Source organism: Erinaceus europaeus, chromosome 9 (genome assembly GCF_950295315.1).
Source record: "Erinaceus europaeus chromosome 9, mEriEur2.1, whole genome shotgun sequence".
Taxonomy (NCBI): Eukaryota; Metazoa; Chordata; class Mammalia; order Eulipotyphla; family Erinaceidae; genus Erinaceus; species Erinaceus europaeus.
The window spans coordinates 125,247,913-125,264,103 of NC_080170.1; the positions used below are offsets into that span (position 1 = coordinate 125,247,913).

The window sequence follows — 16,191 nt, forward strand, 5'->3', positions numbered from 1 at the left end:
GGGACTGGGCACACAGCCAGGACCGGCGGGCTGAGGCAGCAGACCCCAGGACTCAGAGACAGGGAGGCAGGGACACGGGGAGAGGCCTGGGGACACAGTGGCCTTGGGGGAGAGAACAAGCCAGTGAGGGTGGGGGAGCCGTGTGGCACCTGTCTTGGGGAGACGCGAGACTGTAACCCATTACAACAGTCTCGGAAGTAATAAAAACACATTTTTTCCCCTCTAGGGTTATCTCTGGAGCTCAGTGCCAGCACCATGAATCCACCACTCCTGGAGGCCAACTTTTCCGTTTTATTGGACAGGACAGAGAGAAACAGACAGAGAGGGAGAGACAGACACTGCAGCCCTACTTCACTGCAGGTGAAGCTCCCCCTGCAGGTGGGGGGCCAGGGCTCCGACCCAGGTCCTCACAAGGTCCCTGCACTTGGCGCCACCTGCGCTTAACCAGGTGCGCCACTGCCCGGCCTCCAGAATGCTTTTTTAAGAACTGGGTTTCCCCCAGGGTTTGTCACCTCCTTTTCAAGGAAGGTCAGTGACAGGTGTGGAAGAGACACCTCTGGGCTCCCCCGCCTGCATGGACGCCCCCAGGATCCCTGCGTGGACAGAACAGGGAAAAGACAGGCCACAGGGACCCGTGGGGGTGACGAAAGATGGCGGCGTGAGGGCAGAGGTGCCTGTGCGGGCGCGGAGGCCGAGTCCGGGTGGAGGCTTTCCTGCCGCCGCCCCTCCACCAGCAGCTCCTGGCCTCCTGGCGGCCGCGGCTCAGCTGGGACCTCCCCGGGCGCTCCTGTGTGGTCACCGCGTCTGGGCGCCCAGGCTGGGGCTCGGGGCTCGCTCGGGGCTGGAGGAATGGGGCGAGGCCGGCTCAGGGCTGCCTGCAGGGAAGGGGGCACCGGGTGGGTCTGAGTGCAGGAAGGAGAGGTGCCAGGAGGGGAGTCGGGACGCGGGGGCACCAGGCACAGGGACAGACAGCGTTTCTGCACTGTCAGTGGGGCCATGCCTGAGACGGGGGCCGGCACCCTTGGGGGTTGTGTGGACAGCCCAGGTGGGGGCTTCTGGAGCCCTGACTGGATGCTGGACTTGCCACCGGGGGGGGGGGGGCTGTGGGCAGTGCCACCGTGATATGTCTGCAGTCACGTTGTGCAGCCAGGGCCTCCCCACGCTCCAGCTAACCCCGCCGCTGACTCTCACTCGGACAGAAAGAAGAGAGAGTGAGAGACAGAGAGACTGCAGCACTAGAGAGAGCTTCCCCCGGCGTTGTGGTGCCTCCATTTGGTTTGAACCTGGGCCGCACACAGGTGAGAAGTCTGTCCCTCCTGGCCCCATTTATGCTTTTTCCTTTTAAAAAAACTTTTATTATCTTTATTTATTGGATAGAGACAGCCATAAATCAAGAGAGGAGAGGGAGATAGAGAGAGACAGAGACAGAGACACCAGCAGCCCTGCTGCGCCACTCATGAAGCTTCCGCACTGTGGGTGGGGACCAGGGGCTTGAACCCGTATCCCTGTGCATAGTAACGTGTGCACCAGCACCTGGCCTCTGTCTTAGTTACTCTCTGTGCCACTTCAATGAGCAGAATTTTGAAGAAGCTGAGGACCAGTTATAAAGCTGGGGGGTGCTCCCACCTTCTCCCCTCACCATTTTCCAAACGAGGAGGCCCAGGTGCAGAGGGCTGAGGGCTTGTCCTGGACACCCAGGAGGTGGGCAGAGCTGGTCCTGGGGGGACGCCTGGCACCCTCTCATCAGGTTCCGTGGGGACAGATGGACCCCACACTGTCACCCCTCAGCACCGACACCCACGGGCTGAGGGCTGTCTGCCCTCCCAGCCACCAAGGTAGGCGACCCCCTCCTCACCCACCTGGCCTGACAGGCTCCTACCCGCGGAACACCTGGTAGCTGAAGCTGTCAGGCTGGGACTTGAAGCTGAACTGGCCGGTCATCCTCTGGTAGCGCCAGATGAGGAGGGCGGTCACACCTGCCACCGTCACTATGGCGGCCACCACGGTGAGCACCAGGGCGCCGGGTCCCAGGCCCAGCCCTGCCGTGGCGGGGGACTCAGCTGCAAAGGACAGGCAGGTCCAGGAGGCCATGTTGATGGGCCAGGACCCAGGTGGGTGTGTGAGTGGCTAGATGAGTTGATTGGTGGAGAGGTGGATGGTGGATGGCTGGGTGGATAGACAGAAGGATGAATGGATGGATGAATCATTGGACAGATGAGTATTGATCAAGTGAGTAGATGGATATATGGGTGGGATGGATAGAAGGATGGATGGATGGATGGATGGATGGATGGATGGATGGATGGATGGATGGATTATTGGACAGATGAGTATTGAGCGAGTAGATGGATATATGGATGGGATGGATAGAAGGATGGATGGATGGATGGATGGATGGATGGATGGATGGATGATTGGACATATGGGTATTGAACAAGTGAGTGGATGGATATATGGATGGGATAGATAGAAAGATGGATGGATGGATGGATGGATGGATATGTGGACAAGTGGATGGGTGGATATGTGGACTGAAGGATGGATGGAAGGATGGATGGATGGATGGATGGATGGATGGATGGATGGGTGGGTGGGTAGATGAAAGGATATATATATATATATATATATATATATATATATATATATTGATGGATGCATGAATTGAAGAATGATGGGGTAGTAAATGGATGGATGGATTTATGGATAACAGAAGTATGGAGAGCAGATGGGTAGATAGATTGTGGATAGATGGATGGATGAGTGGATGGTGGATAGATGAGTGGGTGGATGGGTGGTGGCTGGCTGGCTGGCTGGCTGGCTGGCTGGCTGGGTGGATGGTTGGATATGTGAATGTGCAGACATTAAAGGATAAGCAGCGGGCAGGTAGGTAAGTGGGTGTATATGTGCTAGAGGCACAGTGGATGGTGGACACATGAATCAATGGAGGTATGGTAGAATGGTGGATGGATGGATGGATGGGTGGATGGGTGGGTGGATGGGTGGGTGGATGGATGATAGAAGTATGATGGTACAGGGTTGGGCAGTGGTGCATGTTGATGAACAAGCCATGTGCAAGGACCTGGGTTTGAGTCCAGCTCCCCACCTGCAGGGGGCACTCCACAAGCAGTGCAGCAAGCACTTCAGGTGTCTGTCTGCCCCCTCTTGCCTCCCCTTCCCTCTCAATTTATCTCCCCTTCCCTCTCAATTTATCTCCCCTTCCCTCTCAATTTATCTCCCCTTCCCTCTCAATTTATCTCCCCTTCCCTCTCAATTTATCTCCCCTTCCCTCTCAATTTATCTCCCCTTCCCTCTCAATTTATCTCCCCTTCCCTCTCAATTTATCACCCCTTCCCTCTCAATTTATCTCCCCTTCCCTCTCAATTTATCGCCCCTTCCCTCTCAATTTATCTCCCCTTCCCTCTCAATTTATCATCTCTGTCCCACCAAATAAAGAAGGGAAAAAGGGAGAAAATGATCACAGGAGTGATGGGTTGCTGGTGCAAGTACCAAACCCCAGAGCCAACCCTGTTGGCAATAAAATAAATTAAAATAAAAGGAGTATGGGTGGTGGGGGAATGAATAGAGAACTTATGGGCGGATGGGTGATAGAGAAATGATGGCGGATGTGTGAGCGGGTCAGTTGATGAATGGGTGGATGGATGAGTGTGTGCATGGATGGATGGATGGATGGATGGATAGATGGATGGGCAGATGGATAAATGAATGGATGGATGACAGAAGGATGATGGACAGATGGACGTATGGATGACAGAAGGATGATGGTGGATGTGTGAACAGGTAAGTTGATGGTGGATGGCTGACTGGCTGGGTGCTAGCTGGTGAATGAATGAAGGAATGATGGATGGAGAGGGGTCCAGAGCGACACTGGCTTCCCCAGGCTCTCACTGATGACCAAGTGTGAGCACCTGTAGCCAACTCCGGTCTCCTCGCTCCAATCCATGTGTCCCATCCCAGTCACGCCGACATTTTTCTCAGAGAATGAAAAGGAAGTTCTACTTCTGTGCATGTCTGTCTCAACCACTTCTCCTGGAGGAGGAGAGTAGAATGGAGAGAGGAGGGAGGGGAAGACGTCCCTCCCTCCCGGAAGCCAAGGCAGCGGCTGCCTGAGGACCTGTCCGTCCCCGAGTCTGAGCCCCGGCTTTCAGCTTCTGATCTCTCAAGCACAGGTTGAGAGTCAGCGGCCAGGAAACCCTCCTTCCAGAGTTCCACCCCGGCCCCCCGCTCACCTTCAGACCGGATGAGGGGCCCCCAGGTCGTCTGGTGTGTGGCGGCAATGTCTCCACTTCGGGGCACCCGGAAGTCATTGCAGTTCTGTGGTTTTCCAAGGAGAGAAGTCCCAGTCAGCTGGCGGGAGTGCACAGCAGAGACACCCACCGGCAGGAAGGGCGACTGGACCCACATCTGGGCCCTGCTGGGGACATGGGGCCACTGAGGGCTGCAGGTGGGCTGGGTGGGGGAGGACACTGCACCCTGCACCCAGGGGCTCTGCCCAGCGTCTCGGCATGGGGTTGGGGCTGGGCGGGGAACAGGGCAGGGCACAGCCCTTGGTGGCACTGTGCCTGGGCCCCTCGCTTCTCTGTCTCCCCTGACTCCCAGTCTGCCCAGCCCTCCCTCCTGGACCCAGCAAGGGGGTCCTCCGTGTGCCCCAGGGCACCTGCTAGTGAGACCTGACTTAGATATTGGTCTCTGCAGATGAAGAAGCTGAGAGTCATTCGTGTGGACCCCCAGGCATACTCATCACGATGCCTGAGGACCCAAGTTCAAGCCCCAGGCCCCCCTCTTTCTGCCCCTCTTTTTCTTTTAATATTTTATTATCTTTATTTATTTACTGAATAGAGATAGCCAGACATCAAGAGGGAAGGGGAGACAGAGACAGAGAGGCACCTGCAGTCCTGCTTCACGGCCTGCAAAGCTTTTCCCCTGCAGGTGAGGACCAGGGACTCAAACTCGAGTCCTTGCACACTGTGACGTGTGTGCTCAACCAGCGGCACCGGACCACCCAGCCCCCTGCCTCTTTTTTTCTCTTTTTCCAACTCTCTCTCTGTCTCTGTCTCTCTCTGTCTCTCTGTCTGTCTGCCTCACACTCTATAAAAAACCAAACCAAAACAAAACAAAAAACCATGGCTGCCAGCAGTGGAGTATTCCTTGTGTATGGGGCCGAGTCTCAGGGAGAAAGCTGCTCACAAAAAAATAAATTCATGAATAACTAACTACCTGTCCCTCCACCTGTCCCTGTGCCTGTGCCTGCCCCTGTCCCTGTCCCTCCACCTGTCCCTGTGCCTGCCCCTGTCCCTGTCCCTCCATCTGTCCCTCCATCTGTCCCTGTGCCTGGGCCAGGCAGCCGCACACTGGCTAAGTGTACACATCACATGCCAAGCACCCAGGTTCAAGCCCCTGCTCCCCACCTGTGGTGAAGGTCTCTCCCTCTCTTTCTCCTCCTCCCCCTCAATGTCTCTGTCCTATCCAATGAAACAAAAAGGAAAAAAATAAAATGGAAAAATGGCCACCAGGAGCATGGTTTTGTAGTGCCAGCACTGAGCACCAGAGATAACCCTGGAGAATTAAAAAAAAAACAACAACAACTAAAAAACTGACTAACTAGATGAATAAGTAAGAAAAAGAAGAAAGAAATAGATCTCTTAAAAAAACAACTAAGTAGGAGCGGTCCCTCTAGAAGTGACAACAGCCAGTCCGCAGTGTGTCTGTGGCCCTGGGGGGCGGCAGCCTGAGGCCCCGGGACTGCAGGGTGCGTCCTCTAAGGTCCAGGATGGAGGAGGCTGGGGGGCTGGAGGTGGGGAAGACCCCCTGCCCTGACCACGTGCCTGTCGTCATTGTGCAGGCTTTATCCCGAGACCTCCACAGCGGACACACATCACCATGCGTAGAGACCCGGGTTCAAGCCCCCAGTCCCCACCTGCAGGGGGGACACTTCAAGAGTGACAGAGCATTGCTGCAGGTCTCTCTGCCTCTCTCTCCCTCTCTCTCTCTGCCTCTCTCTCTCCCTCCCTCTCTCTGCCTCTCTCTCCCTCTCTCTCGCCTCTCTCTCTCTGCCTCTCTCTCTCTGCCTCTCTCTCCCTCTCTCTCCCTCTCTGCCTCTCTCTCTCCCTCTCTCTGCCTCTCTCTCTCTCCCTCTCTCTCTCTGCCTCTCTGTCTCCCTCTCTCTCTGCCTCTCTCTCTCTCTGCCTCTCTCTCCCTCTCTCTCTGCCTCTCTCTCCCTCTCTCTCTCTGCCTCTCTCTCTCCCTCTCTCTCTCTCTGCCTCTCTCTCCCTCTCTCTCTGCCTCTCTCTCCCTCTCTCTCTCTGCCTCTCTCTCTCCCTCTCTCTGCCTCTCTCTCCCTCTCTCTCTCTGCCTCTCTCTCTCCCTCTCTCTCCCTCTCTCTCTGCCTCTCTCTCCCTCTCTCTCTCTGCCTCTCTCTCCCTCTCTCTCCCTCTCTCTGCCTCTCTCTCTCTGCCTCTCTCTCCCTCTCTCTCTCTGCCTCTCTCTCCCTCTCTCTCTCCCTCTCTCTGCCTCTCTCTCTCTGCCTCTCTCTCCCTCTCTCTCTCCCTCTCTCTGCCTCTCTCTCTCTGCCTCTCTCTCTCTGCCTCTCTCTCCCTCTCTCTCTCCCTCTCTCTGCCTCTCTCTCTCTGCCTCTCTCTCCCTCTCTCTCTCTCCCTCTCTCTCCCTCTCTCTGCCTCTCTCTCTCTGCCTCTCTCTCCCTCTCTCTCTGTCTCTCTCTCTCCCTCTCTCTCTCTGTCTCTCTCTCTGCCTCTCTCTCCCTCTCTCTCTCCCTCTCTCTGCCTCTCTCCCTCTCTCTGTCTCTCTCTCTCCCTCTGTCTCTCTGCCTCTCTCTCCCTCTCTCTCTCTGCCTCTCTCTCCCTCTCTCTCTTTCTCTCTCTCTCCCCCTCTCTCTTTCTTTCTCTCCCTCTCCTTCCCCCCTCCCCCTCCCTCTCTCTCTTTTTCTCCCTCTCCCTCCCTCTCCCTCTCTCTCTCCCTCTTCCTTTCTCTCTCCTCTCTTTCTCTTTCTCTCCCTCTTTCTCTCCCTCTCTCTTTCTCAACCCTCTCTCTCCCTCTCTCTCTCTCTCCCTTCTCTTCCCCTCTCTCTCTCTCTCTCTGTCTCACCTCTATCAAAAATTTTTAAAAAAGCAGGGCTGCCTGCCATGTGATTTCCTTATGGAAGGGCCAAGCCCCAGGGAGAAGGCTTCTCACAAAAAGCAGATACATAAACACACAAATAAATAAGGCCGGGCGGTGGCACACCGGTCACGTGCACGTTCTGCTCGAGGACCCCACAGACCCCATAACCAGCTGCTGGGGATGGAGGGAGCTCTCCCTTCTCTGCGTCACGCCCAGAGCCAGGGAATGAAGCAGGGGCCTGGTGCCACACGGGCTGCTCAACAGCCTAGCGGCCTGAGAGAGAGGCAGAGATGGGGAGGAGAGACACCACAGCACTGGGCTGCCAGGGCTTCACAAATGTTGAGGTGTGCCCCCTGAGCCCTGAGCCGTGGCTAAGCCCCTACAAAAGCAACCTTTATTTTTACTTTGAGAGAAATCTTATCTCCAGGAGCTACACGCTGAAGTGTTCAGGGTCAGGGACATCCTATCCGGACCACTTTCTTTTGGGTGTTAGGTCACCTCCGGGACGCTGTTGGGACTCGTGACTACTCTCCCACTGCTCCCAGCAGATGCTCTTTCCTTCTCATCTCCGAAATAGAGACAAAAAGTCAGACAGAGGGTGGGGGAGATAGCATAATGGTTATGCAAACAGACTCTCATGCTTGAGACTCCAAAGTCCCAGGTTCAATCCCCCACACCACCATAAGCCAGAGCTTAGCAGTGCTCTGGTGTTTCTCTCTGTCTCTCTCTATCTGCATCTCTCTCAAAAATAAAATAAATAAAATATTTAAAAAAAAAAAAAAAGTCAGACAGACCCAGAAGAGACACCACCCGGGAAGCTTCTCCTCTGTCTGCCTCTCTCATGGGAGGTCAGGGGGTTGAACCCAGGTCCTGTCCCGTAATGAAGTATGTGTGTGCTTTGCAAGCTGGCCTACCTGTGGGCACAGGAAAACTCGGTGGCTAAGGAGTTTGGAAGAGAAAAGAGAAAAAGAGGAGTCGGGCGGTGATGCAGTGGGTAAGTACACATGCACTCGCTACGTGCAAGGATAATCACAAAGAGCCGGGTTCGAGCCCCGGCTCCCCACCTGCAGGGGAAGGCTTCACCACCAGTGAAGCAGGGCTGCAGGTGTCTGCCTCTCTCTCCTCTCCATCTCCCCTCTTCTCTCAATTTCTCTGTCCTATCGAATAAAAAGGGGAGCTCCGCTTCCCCAGAGCCCTGCCCCACTGGGGAAAGAGAGAGGCAGGCTGGGAGTATGGATCCACCTGTCAACACCCATGTTCAGTGGGGAAGCAATTCCAGAAGCCAGACCTTCCACCTTCTGCACCCCACAATGACCCTGGGTCCATGCTCCCAGAGGGATAAAGAATAGGAAAGCTGTCAGGGGAGGGGATGGGATACACAGTTCTGGTGGTGGGAATTGTGTGGAGTTGTACCCCTCTTATCCTATGGTCTTGTCACATAAATAATAAAATGGGGGGGAGCCACTAGAAATTGAATTAGAAGTGCAGTCACCCTGTGACTGGAGGCAAGAAAAAAGAAACAAGGAAGGAAGGAAGGAAGGAAGGAAGGGAAAGAGAAAGAGACACAGGAGGAGACATGTCACAGCACAGTGCCACCATCCACAGGTGTGGGCCCCGGTGCTCCCAGGGGTGCTAGGTCACGGACCCGGGGCCTCGCACTCAGACATGCTGACGCCCCGGCGGGCTGAGCCCCAAGCCCCAGCACCCCCGCCCACCCCACTCGGGAGGAAGGGCCGGGCCCACGCACGACGCGGCAGGAGGCGGCCGGGGCTTCAATGCAGACACGGAGCCGGCAGTGCAGGTAGACGGCGGGGCCCTGTGCGAAGGAGAAGATTCGCAGACGCAGGCGGGCCGCGCCCGAGCCGCCGTTCTCCATCAGGTCCGTGTGCGTGTTGGGGACGGGGCAGCTGTGGGACGGAGGGGGCACGGCCCTGAGCGCCCATCGCCGGGACCCGGGGCTCAGCCACTTGAGCCCGACTGCACCAAGGTGGGGACAGGTCTCTTCTGGGGACAGTCCCCCTTCCTGTCGGCTGTTTCATTTTTAATTGCAGGCAGAGAGGGGAGAGGCTCCAAGTGGCCCCCATCACGGGGCTGAGTGTGGGAGACCCGGCTAGAAGCTACCTCAGAGCTGCTCCCCACAGGGTCTAAATCAGGGAGAGACCCCTGCCCAGCCCCCCACATGGGCTCCCTGGGTGCTGTGCCTGGTGCTGAGAGAGGAGACACCCCACAGCCCTGCCCACCCTCCATGGGCTCCCTGGGTGCTGTGCAGGGTGCTGAGAGAGGAGAGACCCCACAGCCCTGCCCACCCTCCATGGGCTCCCTGGGTGCTGTGCATGGTGCTGAGAGAGGAGAGACCCCACAGTCCTGCCCACCCTCCATGGGCTCCCTGGGTGCTGTGCAGGGTGCTGGGAGAGGAGAGACCCCACAGCCCTGCCCACCCTCCATGGGCTCCCTGGGTGCTGTGCCTGGTGCTGAGAGAGGAGAGACCCCACAGCCCTGCCCACCCTCCATGGGCTCCCTGGGTGCTGTGCAGGGTGCTGAGAGAGGAGACACCCCACAGCCCTGACCACCCTCCATGGGGTTCCCTGGGTGCTGTGCAGGGTGCTGAGAGAGGAGACACCCCACAGCCCTGCCCACCCTCCATGGGCTCCCTGGGTGCTGTGCCTGGTGCTGAGAGAGGAGACACCCCACAGCCCTGCCCACCCTCCATGGGCTCCCTGGGTGCTGTGCAGGGTGCTGAGAGAGGAGAGACCCCACAGCCCTGCCCACCTCCATGGGCTCCCTGGGTGCTGTGCCTGGTGCTGAGAGAGGAGAGACCCCACAGCCCTGCCCACCCTCCATGGGCTCCCTGGGTGCTGTGCAGGGTGCTGAGAGAGGAGACACCCCACAACCCTGCCCACCCTCCATGGGCTCCCTGGGTGCTGTGCCTGGTGCTGAGAGAGGAGAGACCCCACAGCCCTGCCCACCCTCCATGGGCTCCCTGGGTGCTGTGCAGGGTGCTGAGAGAGGAGAGACCCCACAGCCCTGCCCACCTCCATGGGCTCCCTGGGTGCTGTGCCTGGTGCTGAGAGAGGAGAGACCCCACAGTCCTGCTCACCCTCCATGGGCTCCCTGGGTGCTGTGCAGGGTGCTGAGAGAGGAGACACCCCACAGCCCTGCCCACCCTCCATGGGCTCCCTGGGTGCTGTGCAGGGTGCTGAGAGAGGAGACACCCACAGCCCTGCCCACCCTCCATGGGCTCCCTGGGTGCTGTGCAGGGTGCTGAGAGAGGAGAGACCCCACAGCCCCGCCCACCCCCCATGAGTTTCCATGTCTTGCTTACACTTGAACCCAGGGCCTCGCACACCAGGAACTATGCTGTCAGCCTGCTGAGCCAGCTCCTGGGGTGGGGTATCCCCCAGGAACCCGGCCTTTCAAGGTAAGTCTGGGGGTGAGGTGCCCACCTGTTGTTGATGAACCCAAAGGTGACTGGGTCCGAGGCGTTGCTGCCCGGCGTGGCCCAGCACTGCAGAAGCACCACCTTCAGGCCCGCCCAGGGTCTGCGCAGCCCCACCTCAATCCTCACGCTCGCAGAGGCCGGCACGCTGTGGTTCCGGGGGACGGGCACGTCCCCCACGAAGACCCGCATCTCCGTGCTGAAGCTGCCGGCCCCGTGTAGGTCTTCCTCGATGGCCGGGACCCTGAGCCGGGGGAGCCGTCAGGGACCCGCCTCCGACACCCCCTGCATAGCCCCACAAACCGGCTCCTGGACCCCAGGCCCAGCACACCTGCACCTCAGAACTCCAGCAACCAAGCCCCAGCACCCCAGCCCCGGCACACTGGCACCCCAGCACTCCAGCATCCCAGCAACTCAGAACCCCAGCCCCAGCACCCCAGCCCCAGCACCCCAGGACTGCCACAGCCTGGGGGTATTCCTATCTGCTTTCTAGGTAGGACAGAGAATTGCAGAAATCGGGGGGTGGGTATGCACACAGTCGAATGCGCATGCTCCCATGCACAGGACCCAGGTTCGAGCCCTCTCTGCCCACTGCAGGAAGGAAGTTTCAGGAGCAGTGAAGTAAAGTTCCAGGTGTCTCTCTCCCCCACCTCTCTCAATTTCATTCTGTCTTTATCCAAAGTAAGTAAATAAAAAGATCTAAAAATAATCACTGAAAAGTAAACAACACAAAGACGTCGCCGTGGACAGCGGTGCAGAGGCCGGGCCTCCCTGTCAGAGTAGACGTGGGAGCCGGCGACACTCCGCCCACAGGCTTGAACCGGCAGGCCTCTCCCTCTCTATCTGCCTCCCTTCACAATAGCTCTCTGTCCTGTTCAGCAAGCAAGGAAGGAAGGATGTTTATATTGGGTCAGAGGGTCTGATCAGCAAAAAGCTTATGTGGACAGGTTAGCCCTCTGTCCCCTACTCCTGGGCAGCATACAGTGAGGGCCACACAGCCCTGCCACCCTCCATGGGCTCCCTGGGTGCTGTGCCTGGTGCTGAGAGAGGAGACACCCCACAGCCCTACCCACCCTCCATGGGGCTCCCTGGGTGCTGTGCAGGGTGCTGAGAGAGGAGAGACCCCACAGCCCTGCCCACCCTCCATGGGCTCCCTGGGTGCTGTGCCTGGTGCTGAGAGAGGAGACACCCCACAGCCCTACCCACCCTCCATGGGGCTCCCTGGGTGCTGTGCAGGGTGCTGAGAGAGGAGACACCCCCACAGCCCTGCCCACCCTCCATGGGCTCCCTGGGTGCTGTGCCTGATGCTGAGAGAGGAGACACCCCACAGTCCTGCCCACCCTCCATGGGCTCCCTGGGTGCTGTGCAGGGTGCTGAGAGAGGAGACACCCACAGCCCTGCCCACCCTCCATGGGCTCCCTGGGTGCTGTGCAGGGTGCTGAGAGAGGAGAGACCCCACAGCTCTGCCACCCTCCATGGGCTCCCTGGGTGCTGTGCCTGGTGCTGAGAGAGGAGAGACCCCCACAGCCCTGCCCACCCTCCATGGGCTCCCTGGGTGCTGTGCAGGGTGCTGAGAGAGGAGACACCCCACAGCCCTGCCACCCTCCATGGGGCTCCCTGGGTGCTGTGCAGGGTGCTGAGAGAGGAGAGACCCCACAGCCCTGCCCACCCTGCATGGGCTCCCTGGGTGCTGTGCCTGGTGCTGAGACAGGAGACACCCCACAGCCCTGCCCACCCTCCATGGGCTCCCTGGGTGCTGTGCCTGGTGCTGAGAGAGGAGAGACCCCACAGCCCTGCCCACCCTCCATGGGCTCCCTGGGTGCTGTGCCTGGTGCTGAGAGAGGAGACACCCCACAGCCCTGCCCACCCTCCATGGGCTCCCTGGGTGCTGTGCCTGGTGCTGAGAGAGGAGACACCCCACAGCCCTGCCCACCCTCCATGGGCTCCCTGGGTGCTATGCAGGGTGCTGAGAGAGGAGACACCCCACAGCCCTGCCCACCCTCTATGGGCTCCCTGGGTGCTGTGCAGGGTGCTGAGAGGAGACACCCCCAGCCCTGCCCACCCTCTGTAGAGCCCGCCCAGGCCCCCTCACCCCCAGTGAGGGCTGTAGCCGGAGGAGCTGAGCAGGTGGTTTCTGAAGGCACAGGAGATGGGGCTGAGGATCCTTGGGTGGTGGAGGACGCTGCCCGGGGCCCGGTCACTCCTCAGCATGGTCTGCACCACCGTGTCCGTCCCGATCTGCACCAAGAACAGCATGGAAGCCGCCCCGGCTCCACCCCCGGCCCTCCCCGGCCCCCACCCCGGCTGGCCCTGGTCTCACGCTCTGCACCAGGGTGCCGCACTCCGCCCAGCCGGCGGCCAGGAGCACGTGGGTGGCGTTGTGCCCGCGGACGCCGCAGGCCGGCTGGCCCAGGTACAGCGCGGCCTCGGGGATGGCCTCCTGCCTCAGGAAGCTCCGGCGCACGGCCAGGGCCACCTGCCCGGCCTCGCACAGCACGCTGACCGCCTCCGCCAGGCTCAGCCTCCCCGCGGGGCCCTGGGGCACCAGCCCGGAAAGGCCGGCTGCAAGGCACGGGGACGAGTGCCGAGGAGTGAGGGCGTGTGCGACCAGGCGGGACTACCGCGGGAGCCGGGCAGGGCAGGTGCACCCGGTAGAGAGCACACCTTAGCACACACAGGGACCTGGGTTCAAGCCCCGGGTCCCCGGGGGGGGGGAGCTTCAGAAGTGGTAGAGGAGGGTCTCTAGGTGTCTCCCTCTCTATCTCCTTCTGTCTCAAGTTCTCTGTCTCTGTCCAATAAATAAATAAAATATCCATAACAGACTTTAAAAAAAAAAAAAGCAGGCTGTGCAGTCACACACCTGGTTTAGTGCTCAGATTAAAGTGCACAAGGACGTGGGTTCGAGTCCCTGCTCCCCACTTCCAGGAGGGAAGCTTCATGAGTGATGAAGCAGGGCTGCAGGTGTTTGTCTCCAGCTCCCTCTCCCTTCTCCATTTCCCTCTGTCTCTGGTCCATAAATAACAAAGAAAATCACACAAAAGGACAGCAGGGCCCCGCACAGGCTGCTGGGTGAGAGAAGAGTCCAGAAAGGGGGTCTGGAGGGCCTCACCTTGGCAGGGCCTCCCGGCATACTCCCCGGAGGAGGCGGCACCTCCCGGTCCGCAGATGCAGCGGAAGGAGCCCAGCGTGTTGTGGCAGGAGGCGCCCGGCTCACAGTCGTGCTCCCCGCTCGCACACTCATCGTAATCTGAGGGGCAGGAAGCAGAGGTGACGAGCAGCATGGAGATGGGCCACTCCCGAGACCGCAGAGCACAGGGCAGCACTGCCCGCAACCCCCGAAGGCCAGCCCCACGCTGGGGGCCCAGCTCACTGGCCGTGACCTCCGCACCTGACCGTGACCCCCGCACCTGGCCGTGACCCCCGCACCTGACCGTGACCTCTGCACCTGACTGTGACCCCCGCACCTGACCGTGACCACCACACCTGACTGTGACCCCTGCACCTAACCGTGACCACCACACCTGACCGTGACCACCACACCAGACTGTGACCCCCGCACCTGACCGTGACCTCTGCACCTGACTGTGACCCCTACACCTGACCGTGACCACCACACCTGACCGTGACCCCCGCACCTGACCGTGACCACCACACCAGACCGTGACCACCACACCTGGCCGTTACCTCCACACCTGACCGTGACCTCCACACCTGACTGACCACCACACCTGACTGTGACCCCCGCACCTGACCGTGACCACCACACCTGGCCGTGACCTCCACACCTGACTGACCACCACACCTGACTGTGACCCCCGCACCTGACCGTGACCACCACACCTGGCCGTGACCTCTGCACCTGACTGTGACCCCCGCACCTGACCGTGACCTCCGCACCTGGCCGTGATCCCTGCACCTGACCGTGACCTCCATACGTGGCCATGACCCCCGCACCTGACCATGACCACCACACCTGACCGTGACCCCCGCACCTGACCGTGACCACCACACCTGGCCGTGACCCCCGCACCTGACCGTAACCACCACACCTGGCCGTGACCCCCACACCTGGCTGTGACCCCCGCACCTAACCGTGACCACCACACCTGGCCGTGACCTCTACACCTGGCCATGACCCCCGCACCTGACCGTGACCACCACACCTGGCCGGCTCTGGTACAGCAGGTTCTTGGGGGCCAGCAGCAGCCAGGCCAGCTGAGCTGAGGCCTTAGGGCCCCTCTGGGGTCACCTCCAGGTATGTCGGAACGGTGACAGGTGTCCTCACCATCCCTCAGACACAGCCGGCAGCACAGCTGAGGCCGGGAGCCTCCCCGTGGAGCCCGTTCAGCCCCCTCCTGCACCCCGGTGTTCTCCACAAGCCTCACTGGAGTCACGACAAGACTGACCTGCCTAGAACAGCGACTTACAGCCTCCGAGGCCATTCCAGATCGCCTCCCTGACAGACTAGAAAAGGCAACGAAAAACATCACCTGAAAACTCAACAGAGTTCAACCAGGGTTTCTTCAGACTCACTCAGTCACAGCCACCAAGCTGCAGACGCCGCCATGACGCCACCCTGACCTCCCTGGACAGACGCCCTCATCTTGTGTCCCGGAACCTCCGCTCCCCAGAGCCCTGCCCCACTAGGGACAGACAGACACAGGCTGGGGGTGTGGGTCCACCTGCCGACACCCATGTCCAGCGGAGAAGCAGTGACAGAAGCCAGAACTCCCACCTTCTGCTCCCCATAAAGAATTTGGGTCCCTGCTCCCAGAGGGGAGAAATGTCAGGGGAAGATGCCCAGAGGGCTCTGAACCCCCAACTCCATCAGGACCCGGAGAGAGAAGAGGGAAAGGAGGGACATCTGGATGGAGTCACCGGTGGAGTGTGACCAGACAGGAAGAGGAGGCGGGGCCCTGGGGCCGGGTGCTGGCACGGCCAGTTAGACACACGCTACAGGCAGCTGCAAGGGTCCCAGCTCAAGGCCCCGGTCCCCACCTGCAGGGAGGACGCTTCACCAGCGGTGGAGCAGGGCTGCAGGTGTCTTTCTGTCTCTCCCTCTCTATCTCCCCCGCCTCTCTCAGTTCTCTCTGTTCTGTCCAATAAAATCGAAAAAAATGGCCGCCAGGAGCCATGGATTCATAGTGTTTGCACCAAGCCCCAGTGAGAACCCTGGAGGCAAAAAACCCCCCAAACAAAAAACAAAAGCCAAAGTAGACAGCGGGAAGGAAATGTTCTGGGGGGCAGGGGACAACTCAGAGGCCTCAGGGCCCAGCCTGTTACAGCCATTCCAGACTCTGCAGGCCCAACTGGACATGGGACCACTGACTGGACACAGGGTCACTGACTGGACACAGGGTCACTGACAGGACACAGGGTCACTGACTGGACACAGGGTCACTGACAGGACACAGGGTCACTGACAGGACACAGGGTCACTGACTGGACACAGGGTCACTGACTGGACACAGGGTCACTGACAGGACACAGGGTCACTGACAGGACACAGGGTCGCTGACTGGACACAGGGTCGCTGACTGGACACAGGGTCGCTGACTGGACACAGGGTCGCTGACTGGACACAGGGTCGCTGACTGGACACAGGGTCGCTGACAGGACAC

At 59.5% G+C, this 16,191-nt stretch overlaps 1 protein-coding gene across 1 annotated transcript in view; it reads right to left on the reverse strand.

Annotated features, from left to right (window-relative positions):
• Window positions 1-287: 287 nt before the first annotated feature.
• UMODL1 (uromodulin like 1) overlaps window positions 288-16,191 on the reverse strand; it is a 34,089-nt gene continuing 18,185 nt past the window's right edge. The window contains exons 12-21 of the mRNA XM_060196979.1: window positions 16,033-16,179; window positions 14,715-14,790; window positions 13,680-13,996; window positions 12,891-13,132; window positions 12,663-12,808; window positions 10,578-10,814; window positions 8,882-9,041; window positions 4,231-4,332; window positions 1,856-2,055; window positions 288-841 (exon numbers count right to left, since the gene is read on the reverse strand). Coding sequence (XP_060052962.1) covers window positions 1,876-2,055; window positions 4,231-4,332; window positions 8,882-9,041; window positions 10,578-10,814; window positions 12,663-12,808; window positions 12,891-13,132; window positions 13,680-13,996; window positions 14,715-14,790; window positions 16,033-16,179 — 1,607 coding nt within the window. The 3' untranslated portion in view covers window positions 288-841; window positions 1,856-1,875. The remainder of the gene's footprint in view (window positions 842-1,855; window positions 2,056-4,230; window positions 4,333-8,881; window positions 9,042-10,577; window positions 10,815-12,662; window positions 12,809-12,890; window positions 13,133-13,679; window positions 13,997-14,714; window positions 14,791-16,032; window positions 16,180-16,191) is intronic.